The 15,663-nt window shown below is 35.1% G+C and overlaps 1 protein-coding gene across 1 annotated transcript; it reads right to left on the bottom strand.

The window, feature by feature from the left end:
* Positions 1-6,532: 6,532 nt before the first annotated feature.
* LOC132610595 (cell wall / vacuolar inhibitor of fructosidase 2-like) lies at positions 6,533-8,289 on the bottom strand. Its single transcript, XM_060324913.1, has 2 exons — positions 7,943-8,289; positions 6,533-6,896 (listed from the first exon to the last, which is right to left on the bottom strand). Exons 1-2 carry the CDS (start codon positions 8,272-8,274, stop codon positions 6,626-6,628), a joined length of 603 nt encoding a protein of 200 aa, XP_060180896.1. The 5' UTR covers positions 8,275-8,289; the 3' UTR covers positions 6,533-6,625.
* Between the last annotated feature and the right edge of the window lie 7,374 nt (positions 8,290-15,663).

Below are 15,663 nucleotides of genomic sequence, written 5' to 3'. Positions count from 1 at the left end.
TGTATGAAAATTTGGTTTTAAATTACTAATTTTATTGAGTCACCCCACATATAACTGTTACGGGCTGCCTTCATTGTGCCTTGGCGCCCGTAACCTCGCGCGCCCTGAGCGGGCCAAACGAGTGTCAGCTGCACAGGCAGTGCCAGCCCACAGGCAGTGCCAGCCGCACAGGCAGTGTCAGCCGCGCAGGCGACGTGCACCAACATGGGTGCCGACGGACGGGAGCCTACAATCTTCATAGATATGCTCCATTGCATATCCTAAGAGTAGCAAGGAAGTTCCACAAGTATCCGGGACGAGCCCACGGGTTGTCAACGCACGAGCGACCTCGTGCGAGCCTGAGTGTCAATCCCGAGCATTTTCGAGCTATGGATGGAATCTTGGGATTTCGGGTGAACATACCCTTCCTAGGATGTTATTGAATGTGCTTACCAAGTTTGGCGTCATTCGAACATCATTTACCTAAGGGCTTGACTTAGCCAAGGAGCAGTGTCAGTGTCAAAGGTCCCTAAGGCCATATCTCGTTCCACGAGCATGGGGATGAGATCAAACTTAATGGAGGAGTGAAGGAAGTCAAGAGAAAGAGTTAGGAACAGACGGCACCTCATTTGGAGTTCGGATCATTGAGAAAGGCCAAGTATGATTCTCGGGCAGAATCATGTCCAGTGCTAAAACTTGGGCTTTTATTTTTAAAGCATATATAAGGGGGGTACAGGTGTCTCAACTCAGCCAGCCTCCCCCGTGCGTGCCACCATCAAGCCGCACCAAGTGAGCATCCTTGGGGGCCAACCTCAAGGGCCTGCCTAGGCATCCCCAAAGGGTCCTAGGTACCCATACGAGTTACGCAACTCTATGGGCGGCGCTTGGCCACAGGCCAGCGTTAGGCGCCCAACAAGACCCGGAGGCTTGACGTATGGACCGACCATGCCCTGCGGGCTATCCTTGAGAATGAGAAAGCCCTTCGTGCCGATTGAACACTCGAGGCACTTCTCCTAAGAGCCTCGTGTGTTAACTTGTGAGCTTGGCTCAGGTTCAGCCTAGCGAGCAAGGGTCCGTTGGCCTAGACGTGCAGTCGTGGGGCGACGCTGCACCATGCAAGATGGAAGTATTTCGCGAGGGCTACATTTGGCAAAGCCTCATCATAGGCATACTACTAAGGACACACATGACACTAGCCAAGGATTCAGGAGTTGTCCTACTCAGGCGTCGCACCGCCCAGGTACACAGGCACCAGACCAGTGTCAAGCCTGAGGATTGGGCTGTGCGCGCACCAACGACGCTCAGCACCAGGCGAGGGACTGTCATGTCCGTAGCCAACCCCAGGTATGTGTGCAGGCGAAGACCCAACATATGAAATATGCCACAGGGGCATACGAGCAAGGCAAGGTTAAGGCCTTGACATCGACCCAGAAGCACTGCTGAAGCTAAGCCTCCAAAGCCATGGACACAACGTCGTGCCATGGGTCCTGGGACTATCATTAGGCTGGCTCGCAGTCCGCCTGGACTACGGGCGCCGCACGGGCCATTAGTGTACCAATGACACTATGAAGGAGGCGGCCCGTGACATAACTTATGCGATAACTTTTTTTTTTTGTTGTCAAACCAATCAAATAGCAGTAAATTAACCTAAGGAAATACTTTTAACAAAATTCAATCATTAAAAAGTGAAAATAACATGTTTTTATTCATCACAGGTACTACCATTTTCGTTTTTTTGCTGTGATAAGTTTGTCTCAAATGAAAATGGATAATGAGTTTAGCAAAATTGGTTTCGGTTTACATATACGTGTAGGGCCTGGGAGTGGTTGCGTGCGGTGAGGGTGCAACGTTACTGTCATGGTAACGTTTTATCCAAAAGAGGATTTTTTTTTTAAAAGATAAACAAGTCAAAAAGTCAACATCACTAAAAAATTAATTTATATACGTAGTGTATGTTTTTCTATAATATGGTATTCGTGACAGTTTGCGCACACTTCAACTAATTTAATGTAATACCTACTAAGCACATGTAACGAATAACTCCGTCAATTCAGACTTGTTTGATGAACTATCTAGTAGTGTAAATTTTGGATGAAAGGGGGTTTCAATTGATTTCCCTTGAACATGAATAATTTTCGTCCAAGTATATGTTTTAATGTAATTTGATACCGAAAAACTGAATTGTGCCAAATTTGCACTCATTAGTTTTTTAAATTTGCCACTGAGTATTTAAAAAGACGTAGCCCAAGATTAATAGTAATACTTAGGTAAGAGACTATCTACTCTCTTATTGAATTTTTTGAATAATGAAAAATTGGAGCAATAAGGTCATGGTATTTGAGGAAGAGGAATTTGGAAACTGGTTGAAAAGGTCTTACATATTAATACCTTGGACTTATTTGGGTTGGTTTCTGGTCTATATCACTCTTTCTTTAATTGGATCAAATTATTGTGTAATCTTCAAAGGAAAGAAAAAAGAGGTAGACTAAACACATGAATCTTGCATATAGCACAACTAACTTGATCATCTATCGTACTTCATCGTATAATTGTTGTTCATTTTGGGATCTTAATTATCAGCCACGTAAATAAGCTTTGGATATAAGCAAAATTAGGATTTCTTATCCTAAACAAATTATGACTTATTCATATTTCATAGTGCTCATACTCTGATTTAATGGATAATCGATATCATGCACAACCTCTTTTAATTTACTTCTAATCCGGCAATTTCCTTGTAGCAAAATCAATTACCACCATAACAATTGATTCTTTCCACTTTTAAAAACATTATTAAAGACCACTCCATCACAACTTCATCCCAGTGACACTTGCGGACAGAACATACAAAAGTTTAATTTCACACACAAATCACTACATTCAAACGATCTCTACTCACACCTTCATCTTTACTATTTTCCTCCATCACCATTTTACCTTTATCATAAGATCACCTCAACCATTATAATCCCCACCTTGACGGCCACAATATAACTCTTTCTAAATTTCATCGTAATTATGGATACTCGAGCCTGGCCGACAAGTTGATTGCAGCTAGTAGGCCTTTAACTTAAACTTTTCCACTAAATTAAACAATTTAATAAATTAATAAGAAGATATCACTTAGAACATGTTTGGAAAATCATTTAAGAACTGGTTTTTATTTAATTAAGTGATTACAATGTGACATGTTTGTTTCGCCAATTAATAATTTGATCAGCATGGGCTCTAGTGTAATTGAAATGGAGCAATTACACTTTTTAATTTTCAAAGAAAGGTGAGAATTTATAGTAATTACGCTGTGCAATTACATTATAAGATAACTTTTCTAAAAAAAAGTTACACTATGAAGCAGTCAGAGTTGCACTTATTATATATGTGGAGTGGATCCCCCTAGTCTCTCCTAAATTTTGACAATACTTTTAGTTTATTGATTCTAAATCGTAATTTTTTTACTTAATGAGTTATGTATAAATTACTTATAACACGTATTAAAAACATTAATATAGTTATGGAGGTTGAAGCAAAACTACTAAATTTTGTTGAATACGTGACTTTAAGGCTGGCTTCACTCTTGCCGGATCATGCCTCCACAAAAATATTGCCTCCTTCCAATGATGGCACCATCTTTGGAACTAATGTTATTGAGATCCCTGAAGTCAATACGAACTCAAATTTGACCATATTGACAATGTTTGAGATCCACCCGTAAGGGTGTCAAGTGGGCCGGGCCAGCTCGAACCCGGCCCACCACCGGCCCGGCCCAAGCCCACTAATAGGTGTAAGGGGCTGGAATAGGTGGGTTTTATTAGGGGGCTGGGCCGGACAAGGTGGACAGCCCACCAGCCCGCCCCACCATAAGCCCGGGTGATGGCCCATCGGGGCACCGGCCCGGCCCAGCCCGACCCACTTCAAATTAAAAAAAAAAAGATAAGTATTACATTTATTACTAATAATAAGTATTTTAAAAACATTGTATCCCAATAAAATAGTTGTAGCTATAATTGTGGGATTCTTAAAATTTTGGAAGCAAATATATGAAATATTTATTAATTATTCAAACCATAGTTAGAATCTTACTTTAGTTAATTAAAACTTAACCATTAATTTTAACTCATGTAATGTGTCTCTTATTCAAGTAAGAACTTGAGAAAAATGGAGACAATAAAAATGAAGAGGAATCGAATTCGTTAATATTTAATTGCTACTAAATGAAAAATAATTTACCTCTGAAATTGCTGATGCGTGAAATAAATCAAATACCCCTTTTAAGTTACTATCTTGCTGTTGGCTTACACAAGTTCAAAAATATTTCAATAGGTTATACAGTATACTATATAATAATATAAACTATTAGTTATATATATAATAATATATTAATATAATCTTATTAGTTTCAAATATATTATATATAATAATAATTAAATATTTTTTAGCATATTGAAATGTCTCCACCGATGATGGAGACGTGACAATCTGCACATGACATTAGGACTTAGGATCAGATGAGATAATTAAATTAAGAACTTTGGTTTAGTATCAAAACTCATGTGCATTGTTCCCATTTAGTTCCCATTTAGATGAGTAGGAAATTTAGAGAAAGAGGAGAGTAGGGAATTGTGAGATAATATGGAGAAGAATGAATGGTATTTATAGTTTGAAAATAGGGCCAAAGTATAATTTAAGGAACTTGAAGGTTAAAATAAAGTTGACAACAACTAGATTTTAAAGTATTAAACTTAATAAATTTTAGCATTAGAATTTTTTTTTAAAATAATTAAAATCCGGCTCGGCCCACTAACTAAAACCCGGTCCGGCCCACTAACTAAAACTTGGCCCGGCCCACTAACTAAAACCCAGCCCGGCCCACTAACGAGCCCGGTTAGCCCGACGTGTAGCCCCTATCCGAGGTGGGCTGGGCCGGACACCCTTTCCCTCTCCAAGCCCGGCCCCCAGTCCGGCCCACTTAACTTACGGCCCGGCCCGGCCCGGCCCCTTGTGGCCCACATTTAAATGGCCCTGCCCGGCCCACTTGATACCCCTAGATCCACGTAAAATTTTACTCCTATATAACTTCATAAACGAAATCACCTTCAATGAGTTTGTTAACTTTAATTTTAATCATGAAGACCAATAATGGACTTCAAGCGTTTTTGGGCCTGCTTAACATTGTGATCAGCACAATACGTATAGATTACCAAACTCAAATCAAACTAGTTTTGAAACACGTAGATTTGATTATATTTTAAAGGGATAATTACGGGACGTAACTAACTATTACTATCTAATTATATTTAGTAGTTATAGTTTCAATTAATTACATCTCATAACTAATAGTTGTATCTTAATGACACTTAATAACTATTACATAAAATACAGTAAAAAGAAAAAGAATACCCATCTCTCACCCTTATTTTTTCTCTCATGTCCATTTTCTCTCACCCGTAAACCTTCTCACCTCCATTTCTCTCTCACCTCACTTTCCCTTTCAAATCATAGTTCGTTCGTGCTATAGCTACTATACGGTATAAAAATAAGCTCATTCTTCATTTTGTTTTCATTGAGCCTGTTGATGTGGTTTAATTTGGTGCATTTTTTGAGTTTCTTCTGTGGAATTTTATTATTTAATCACGTTTTTATTGTCCATTTCCCCCTTCCAATGCCAGTTCTATGGTCCGTGCTATCTCTACGATATGTAGACAAAAAAGCTTCGATTTCGTTTTAATGGCGGAGTTGTAATGGCGGTTGTTGGTGACAACGATGTTTTCTTAGATCTGGTGGCGTCGGTGTCAAATCTAGACGGAAATAGTCAGATCTGGGCGGAAGTTATTGTATTCACAAATACGGCAATTTTATTCACTTTTTTGAGCTTTTTTCGTTAAATTTTTCGATTGTATTCATTTTTTCAGGGTGTATTTGATAGTATAAGTGTTATTGATGTTGTGAAATTTCCGCCAGATCTGGCCGAACTAGTGGTTGGTGTTGCTGTATTCATGAATAAGACGATTGTATTCACTTTTTTTGTTAATATTTTAGATTGTATTCATTTTTTCAGGGTGTATTTGTTAATTTTTAGAGTATCTATGTTTTTATTTATTCAGTTTTATTTGATGTATTCATGAATACAACGAGCCCGTTTATGAATACATGGTCATTTCATGAATATAGTGAAACAAAAAAAAATCATTGTATTCATGAATACAGTGAAAAAAAAATGTATACAGCGAAAAATAAACGAATACAGCGAAAAAAAAAAAGTAGCTATGGTCATGTAAATATTGAAAATGTAGCTATGGAAAATTCTAAAACCCCAAAATGTAGTCATTTATGTAAAATCCCCTATTTTGAATGGAGAAAATAGCACTCTATGTCTATTTGGAGAAAATATATATCCGAAATAGCTGATATTTTTAATATTACCCGAAATGGCCTTTTTAAACATTATTATACGCTTTTATACAAGGTTTATATATTATTTACAGTAAATGTATAATATTGTGTATCATGTATATAAACATTGTTGCAAAAGAAAGTTGGCTATGCAAAATATGGCTATGTGAATATAGTATTTTATGTCAGATCGTATATTATTGAAATTATCCCTTTTAAATAAGCTAGGATACATTATTTATTGCCCCATAAATACTTATAAAAAAGAACAACAAAAAAGATCAAAATGCTGAATTGTTTTATCTCCAGGAACATTGATAACAGCTCCAGCAGATAAACTGAAATACATAACAAGATTATCACCCTTTGAAATTTCATCATCTTGAACATCTCTTGAAGCAAAAGTCTCTTCACAATTCATGGCATAATCATTAGCTGATTCAACGTGATCTTTCGCTGATTGAAACGTCTTCTGATCTTGAACATTATCTAAAGCAGTGATAAATGCTCCAAGAACACCACCATACCTGTTGTTAGAGACATAATATAATTAAGTAGTATATAGAGCCAAGTAAGAGATTTTTGAATTCAAGTCTCATAGCCATTACAAAAAGCAAAAAAAAAAAAAAAAAAGGTTTAGGAAATCTCATCTAAAAGTTTAAGCTTACATATTCAAGTTTCATCTAAAAGCTTATGCTATTAGAAAGGGATAATAACACTTTTTGTCCCTAAATTATTGGTAAAAAAAAAAAAGGTCCTTCTAATATATGTCACCATGCATATTTTACTTTCTATTGTTTAAAATGTGTTTTTTTTAATCTTTTCACGTAGAAAATATGTGTGTGTGTTTTTATCTTTTCACGTAGAAAAATGTCATAGTTGACCATTTGTAGAGCTATTTTACCGTTAAATATGGAGTAATAGTACAAACTTAACATAACATGTCATGAGTAATTAAGTGGTGAAACAATTAATAACTATGGTAAATTTGTGAATATGTTACCAAGCAAAGGGATCAAAAGTTGCATCAATTAATTGAAGGTTTAATTTGTCTAGTTCGATATCATAGGGACTAAAATAGGAATTTATCAATAAGTAAGGCACCAAAAGTATTAAGTATACATTAGCTCTAGTAAAAATGAAATATGATCACACAATTCAAGATGCAAGAGGTTCCACGTTCAAATTTCATCGCCACCAAAATAATAAGCACTAATATTTCCACGTGCTTGGTGTTTGGCTTATGAAAAAAAAACAAATGTGTGAGGGGGTGAGGTGGTCACACTTGTCAACACGTTTATGCAAGAAATCATGGGTTCAGATATCACCAGCAACAGGGATCGAGCTTCGTCAATGGATTTGGCAGAACTCGATAATTTTAGCTCAAATCCCGTATGTTTATTTAAAAATTTCACTTCATATGTATAAAGAAATTATCAAAAACCTAGTGAACTTCATTTTCTTAAAATTCTGAATTCATGAACTCAAAATTCTAGCTCCGCGACTAAATCTCACTGGCACCCAAAAGAAAAATATTTGAACGTGTTTGACACATGAAAAATAAACAACGTACCATTTGCTGCACACACTCAAAGCTGAAGAAACAACCGTATTTGTGCCTCCTTCACTAAGCTTTTGATTTATGTAGTCTTGAGTTTCTGATGCATGGGAATTTCCTGCCTGAACAATGGCTATGGCTAAATCAAATGGACTTGTTGCTGATGATATTTTTGGATCAGAATTTAGGAGTTTTATGCAGAAATCAAAGTCCCAATTTGGTCTATTAATTGTGCATGCTTTTTCAATAAGATTTGAGTTGAAGTTTGCTGTGGTTTTGGAAGCCAAAAGCAAGAAGGAAGGCAAGAAAAAGGTGAAAATAACAAAAATGTTTCTTAGAGAAGACATATTTTGTTTTGGTTTTTGGCTATGAGCAAGTGATTCTGAAAGACTATATATAGAGACTTGCTAGAATATAAGAGGTTCTTTCAATAAATATTCAATCGTTGTAATTGGTGAGCTTAATTTTGGACCTCATCTTAGAATCAGAATATATTTTAAAAAATAAAAGCATGTTATGAATTTTTCACAGGAATTACATTATGATTTTTAATAACTGATCATAAAAGCATGTTATGCATTTTTCACAGGAATTACATTATGATTTTTAACTGATCATTTTAGCATATATTAAACACATAAATAAATTAAAGTCAAACCAACTAATAAACTTAACCACATCCTCTGCCCTGTAGTACTAGAAAAACGACATAGAGAAAAAATATAAATGAGTAGCAAATTAGTCTTAAGAGAGTAGTGAAGCAATAATTTTCATTCAGAGGATTCAAAATATATAAAATAAACATGAAGAAGTCAAGTGAATTTAACATCTATGATATATTCATAATAATTTTAACCCTATATATACAATGTAATTCACATTCCAACTACTTTGTGCCCATAGCTCCGCTCATATGCATGCGCGCACATGTACGACACACATTCTTTTCTAATATGAAGAAGCCGCTTTTAAAAATATTGTACCTAATTGCTCTGTGAACATACGTTTTTACTATTGAGCAAGAAACCTAGTACACTTTGGTAAATGAGGACCCGTTTGGCTATGAGAATTTCTTCATTTTATTTGAAAATCAGCGTTTTGGCCATAAAAATTTCAAATACAACATCTAAAATCTTATTTTCACTTTTTTTCACTTTCAATATATTCAAACAACCAAATATTCTTTACAAAAACAATAACCAAACACAACTCCATCTTCAACTTGAAGTTCAAAATTCCAAATAAAGTGAAAATTATTTGGTTTTCATGGCCAAACGCCTACTTATATTTCCGCAAAATTCTATTGATTGCGTTCAGCTAAAGGGAAGTTGTTCTTCTATCACGAGTTTTATACCTCCTTAGGGATCATCTAGGTCAATCTGCATGAGTTTTGTTGTTCATACATGAGTCATAAAAGCCAAAAAAACTTGATTTCAGTTTTTCTATATATGTGGGCCCGCTTTTGTCTTTCTGTTTTCAAACCTCTTTGATTTTCTGCATTGTCTTGTTTTTCTTTTAAAACTTGTGGATCTCATTTTCAACTTTTTGAAATACATTTTCATGTTGAGTCACGATATATATATCTACTGCATTCTTGTGTATGTTTCTCCAAAAAAGTATTTAATCAATGTCCTTATTAAGTCCCAAAGATTGAATTATGAAGTCAAAATGCGTGCTCTATTATTCTGAATTATGAAGTCAAAATGCGTGCTCTATTATTCTTAATGTTACATCTTAAACACTAAATTATATGGTACATTTTTAATCTTAAACCATAAACACCTAAACCACAAACCATAATATATGGCAACGCAACAACAACATAACAATGGTTAATTCCACAAGTGGAGTTCGGAGAACCTTATTCCTGCCTAGTAGAGGTAGAGAGGTGATACGCTCAAATTACACATTTAATATTAGGAGTAAGCGGTCGTTGTCAAATATAGAACTCAACAAGATTGGGGTCGAATCCCATAAAGAATACAATGAATAAATATACTTGCTAAGTGTAACGCTCGACTATTACATATTTCAAGTGAATGAAGAATATAATAGTAATTGGTTAGAAGTTTTTTCATTAATAGCTAGGTGTTGTTATAAAATGTGAACTATTGGTAAAGGGACTAAGGATGCGGTTCCAATGGAAAGTAATGCAAATAGGTATCAATTCAACCTCTTTAAATGTCTAGATGCGATTAACCATGGGTTACGTAATTTTATCAAAAGTCTCTAAATCAAATTGATAAATATCATTACTAAGCTTTCTCAAGCCTTAGAATGTGGAAAATGTAAACACCTATTAGGCTGCAAATAGCTTTCCTATCTCTACCTCAAGATATTAAATAAATTTAATGACCCAAATCTTTGTTATCTAACTCTTTTTTTAACTTTCACTTTCTTTCTCAAGCAAAGTAAAAGTATTTGGGCACAAATGATGTTTTGATAGTTTTTGTCTCTAATGAGAATAGATAAGCAAAGCAATTTTTTTTTTTCTATTTATATATACTTGTAGGATCAGTGGAGTGATTGCCAAAGTTACACATTTGGCCGCTGCTCCCTCCTTTTAACATGAAAGTTTGACTTTAGGCCATTAATTTTATTGGAGTGACAACTTAAATGACCCACATTTGGGTCTTTGTAACATAAGTAACCGGCAAAAAAGAAAAAGAAACATTAGTACCTTTTGTTAGCAAATTTTGTGCGCAATAGGACTTAACTGTAACGGCCACCATAAAGTCCTATTGCACACTAATTTTGTGCACAATAGGGGTTTGTTTTATTTTCCCATACTTTATATAATTTTAAAGTTTTGAAATTCACGTTTTTTTCATACTTTGAGTCAAGATTAATCATGTCTCAAAACTCCAAAATATCAATATTTTTTATATAGAACCTGATATCTTTTTAGAAAAAGGCTCAAATATGTCATCGAACTATTGAAAATGGCTCATTTATGCCACTCGTCAATAGCGTGGCTCATTAATGCCATCGAACTATCGAAAATGGCTCATTTATGCCACTTGTCAATAGTTTGGCTCATTAATACCATCGACTTATCGGAAATAGCTCATTTATGCCATCATCTGTTACCAAAATGACTCTTTCACGCCATTTTTTATTAATGTCGATTTTATAATATCATATATGACACGTGGCCTCCAATTAGAGGTCTACGTCGTTTAATTAAACCAACCTAATTTTAAATCCTAAATTAATTAAAAAATTCGACTCATACACCCGCCTCACCCAAAACCATAATCTAGTTGGATGTCACGTATCATATCTGATATTGTAAAACTGACGTTAATGAAAAATGGCATGAATGAGTCATTTTAGTAACGGGCGATGGCGCAAATGAGCCAAACTATTGATGACAGGGGCGGAACCACATAGTGCTGAGGGGGGTTCGAATCCCCTTCGGCGGAAAAAAAACACTGTTTATACATGGTTAAAATTATTTTTATGTATATATAGTAGATGATGAAACCCCTTTGGCTTCTTCATATATTTACTTTTTCATATTTTTCCTTAGCGAAAATCCTGGCTCCGCCACTGATTGATGAGTGGCATAAATGAGTCATTTTCGATAGTTCAATGACATAAATGAGTCAAACTATTGAGTAGTGGTATAAATGAGTCATTTCCGATAGTTCGATGGCATATTTGAGCCTTTTCTGTATCTTTTTCTGCGAACAATGATATGGGTTCACTACATCAAGTGTACCTAAACGTTTGGATCATCGTTTTAAGGGTTGTAAAGTTCCCCGAAGTAAGTTTTCTTTGGAAACTTGTTATCGTTAGGTTTAAGTATTTTATTTTATAAGGTTTTGATTTAAGCGTTTTATTATTTAATCAAGGCATTACTTTATTTCGAATATGTCAAAAAAAAATCATAATTAATTTAGGATGTCGCACAAGTTATTAGTAAACGATAATCAAGACTAACATAACTAATTATCATTAAGAAAATAATACCCAAAAAATATAATAGTCATAAAATGTACCCCGCACTGCCCTACTAGCATAATATTCGTCACATAATAATTCTGTCACTGTTCATTCATTAACTTATTTTATATAAAAAATTTAAAATCTTTAAACATTTTCTGAAGTCGAACCTTCATGTCATATAATACAGAAGTTGCGCAAAATGCTTGGCGAAAATTTAGTAATATAATCCATCATCCACAAGTGAGAGGTAAAAGGTGAAAAACGATTGGAATTAAAATAATAATTTAAAACTATATAGATAATAATCTACCATGGAATTTAGAAAATTCCTATATTATAGGGAGCTCTTTGATTTACTAAATGTATACATCCCATTTAGTGTTTATGCAATAATGCTTCCTAAAATCTGTTAACTTCCCTACACTCATTCTCAAGTCCACGCAACAAGTACCACTAAGGCCGTCGAAGGATAGATGGATCTCTCCATTTTTAATTAGAGATTTCGGATTTGGGTTGATTTTTTTTTTTTTTTTTGGAGAGAGTGATTTCTGCATTAATGCCTTATACAGGCGAATTCGAATTAGTTGAAGTCCTAACGCAGACACCAAACGCCGTATGAGTACATTCGATGTTAATATTATATTTTTTTGTTATTATTTTTTTAATGATAATTAGTTATGTTAGTCTTTATTATCGTTTATTAATAACTAGCTCAACATCCTAAATTAATTATGAAAAAAATCTCGATATATTGGAAATAAAGTACTGCCTTGACTAAATAATAAAACGCTTGAATCAAAACCTTATAAAATATAATACTTAAACCTAACGATAACAAGTTTCCAAACAAAACTTATTTCGGGGCACTTTACAACCCCTAAAACGATAGTCCAAACGTTTAGGCATACTTGATGTATTGAGCCTACATTATTAATCGTAGAAAAAGATATCAGATTCTATTTAAAATATTGATATTATGAAGTTTTGGGACATGACTAATCTTTGATCAAAGTATGAAAAAAAGGTGAATTTCAAAACTTTAAAATTATACAAAGTGTGAGGAAAATAAAACTAATCCCTATTGCGCACAAAATTAGTGCGCAATGGAACTTAACGGTGGCCGTCATATTAAAATTCTATTGCTCACAAAATTTATGCGCAAAAGTTATCAATTTTATTGAGCTATCGTGCTAGGTATAACTTATGCGGCAAAAATATTTTATTTTCTTGTCGTATCCAATCAAATAGAAGTAAATTAAAAGGCAAAAAAACTTCAAAAAAAATCAGTCATTAAGAAATGAAAACAACATAATTTTACGAACATGATTTGCAATTAGTAAAAGTGAAAGCGGGGGCGGACCCACCCTATTAGGAGGGGGTCACATGTCCGCCCTAACCTCGGGAATACCTATACATATATAGTGTATATACATATATGCATTCAAAAGGACCCCTAAGCGATATTCATTACTTTGCTGCATTTAGTTGTTATGTCTCTTTGATCCTTATATGATACCTAGGTTCGAGTCTCGCTTGCATCATCTTTATTTTTTTGTTTAGTTTGTTTTGTTTCCGTTCTAAACCTATTTTCTTTCTTCCAAATTTGACGTTTGTACTTTATATTACTACTTTACCAATAACTTAACATAATTATTAAGTTTTCAAAGAGTTGCACACCAAACTTTGACACAATAGGTGACATATTTATATTAATGCAGTGGTCAATGGTGCCCCCTCTGCGTCAAAATTCTGGGTCCGCCTCTAAGTGAAAGGTCCATTATAACCTTGGGAGTAGCGAGTGGATAGTGAATGCCGGCAGACAGGGGCCGAGCCACATATGCCCCTTCGGCCGAAAAAAATATTATTTATATATAATTAAAAGTATTTTTTATGTGAATATAATAGATGTTGAACCTCTTTTGGCTTCTTCGTATGTTTAATTTTTTATATTTTGAAATCTCCTTAATGAATATCCCGGCTCCCACAGCCCGCAAAGATACATATATTCGGTGTTTACCTCCGATTATGTGAGCACGGTGATCGTAGGTGACATTGAACGGCTTGAAATATGCACTGGCGACGATAACGAAGTGTATAGTTAACGCCGTAAGTATTGATGTGTATACTTGAGAAAGGGGCTAAACATATCTTCCATTACAAATTTGGATAAAAAATACCCCTCTTATCATTAAAGTTTTCAAATATACCCATATCTTAACAGAAATTCCCAAATCCCTCACAATAACCCGATTTCATTTTTAAACCTGCTCCATTTAAACCCGAGTCAATTACATAAAAAACCCATATGCGACTAAGTTGTTCCCAAGTCCTACATCTGAAGCAAATAGGTACAAGAGCGAGTAACCCATATAAGTTGTTAACTTAGTTGGGTCGGATTTAAATGGAGTGGGTTTAAAAATAAAATCGGATTATTTTGGGGATTTCCATTAAGACAAGGATATATTTGAAAACTTTAATGACGGGCGGGATATTTTTGACCCAAATTTGTAATGGAGGATATTTTTAGCCCTTTTACCAAAGTAGAGGGATATTTTTTACCCTTTTCCCTACTTTAATTGGACCAAATTATTATGTTAGTATCTTCAAAGGATACAAAAACATGTAGTATAAACATATCAAACTTGCATGTAGCACAACTTAATCATCTAAACTGCTTCATCAGATATTTTTATTCATTTTGGGATCTTAATTATCAGCCACGTAAATAAGCTTTGGATACAAGCAAATTTACGATTTCTTATCCAAAAACAAATAATTAAGACTTATCCATATTTCAAGAGTGTTGGGAATAAAATAGACCCGCAAAAATAATATTCACGGTATTAGTGATAAATGCGGAACACTAACTTATGGTTAAATCAGCAAGAATAAAATGCAGCAATAATGACACCAAGATTTTACGTGGAAATCCTTCTGAATAAGGGAAAAATCACGGCCAAGAGGAGCAGCTGATATCACTATAGAGGAATTTTACACTGTGTAGTAACGAGTACAAATACTCCTAAGATCACTACACCCTCAAAAGAAATAACACTCTTTTGATTTTCCCACCTCACTACAATATCACTCACACTCTATTTTTCTTCACAGACTATTTTCTTACAGTCTATGGAATACCTCACTTTGCTCTCACTCAGATGTATTGTCTGAGATTTTGGTGTGTATAGCAAATGATTTTGGTGTGTCTTCCAAATGAAGCTTAGAACTCTATTTATAAGCTTCAGAAAAACGCGTGAACAGTAACACCGCGTGAACAGTAAACCGCGTGAACAGTAGCAAACAGTAAACCGTGTTTTATACGCGTGAACAGTACCACGCGTATTTACTATTTAACTCTGGTGGGCCTCACATGTCGGAGGGACCTACTCAACAATTCTCCCCCCCCCCCCCCCCCCCCCCGACGACATGGGGAAGAATGTTCTTGTGAATCACCAAGAGCTCATACCAGCTAGCTTGGAACAAACTTCAAGCTTTTGCCTTGAGACCGCCTTTGTCATCATATCAGCTGCATTTCCATCTGTGTGGATCTTCTTCAACTGGAATCTTTTTGTCTCCGTAGCATCACGAATTCAGTGATATCCGACATCAATATGCTTGGTTCTTGCATGGTACATGGAGTTCTTGCTTAAGTCTATTGCACTCTGACTGTCACAATAGATAACATACTCTATTTGCTGCAATCCAAGTTCTTGAAGGAATCTCTTGATCCATATCATCTCTTTGCCAGCTTCAGTAGCCGCAATATACTCCGCTTCAGTTGTAAA

Source organism: Lycium barbarum, chromosome 9, assembly GCF_019175385.1.
Source record: "Lycium barbarum isolate Lr01 chromosome 9, ASM1917538v2, whole genome shotgun sequence".
Classification (NCBI taxonomy): domain Eukaryota; kingdom Viridiplantae; phylum Streptophyta; class Magnoliopsida; order Solanales; family Solanaceae; genus Lycium; species Lycium barbarum.
Note: the sequence above shows the minus strand (reverse complement) of the source record. Positions and strands in the feature narration are given on the sequence as shown.

What these genes read in the sequence shown, in the direction of transcription:
- LOC132610595 (XM_060324913.1), bottom strand. Translation starts at nt 8,274, where the DNA reads ATGTCTTCTCTAAGAAACATTTTTGTTATTTTCACCTTTTTCTTGCCT. An exon ending in TTGAGTGTGTGCAGCAAATG is followed by an intron (nt 6,897 to 7,942) that starts GTACGTTGTTTA and finishes CTCTAACAACAG; the next exon opens with GTATGGTGGTGTTCTTGGAG.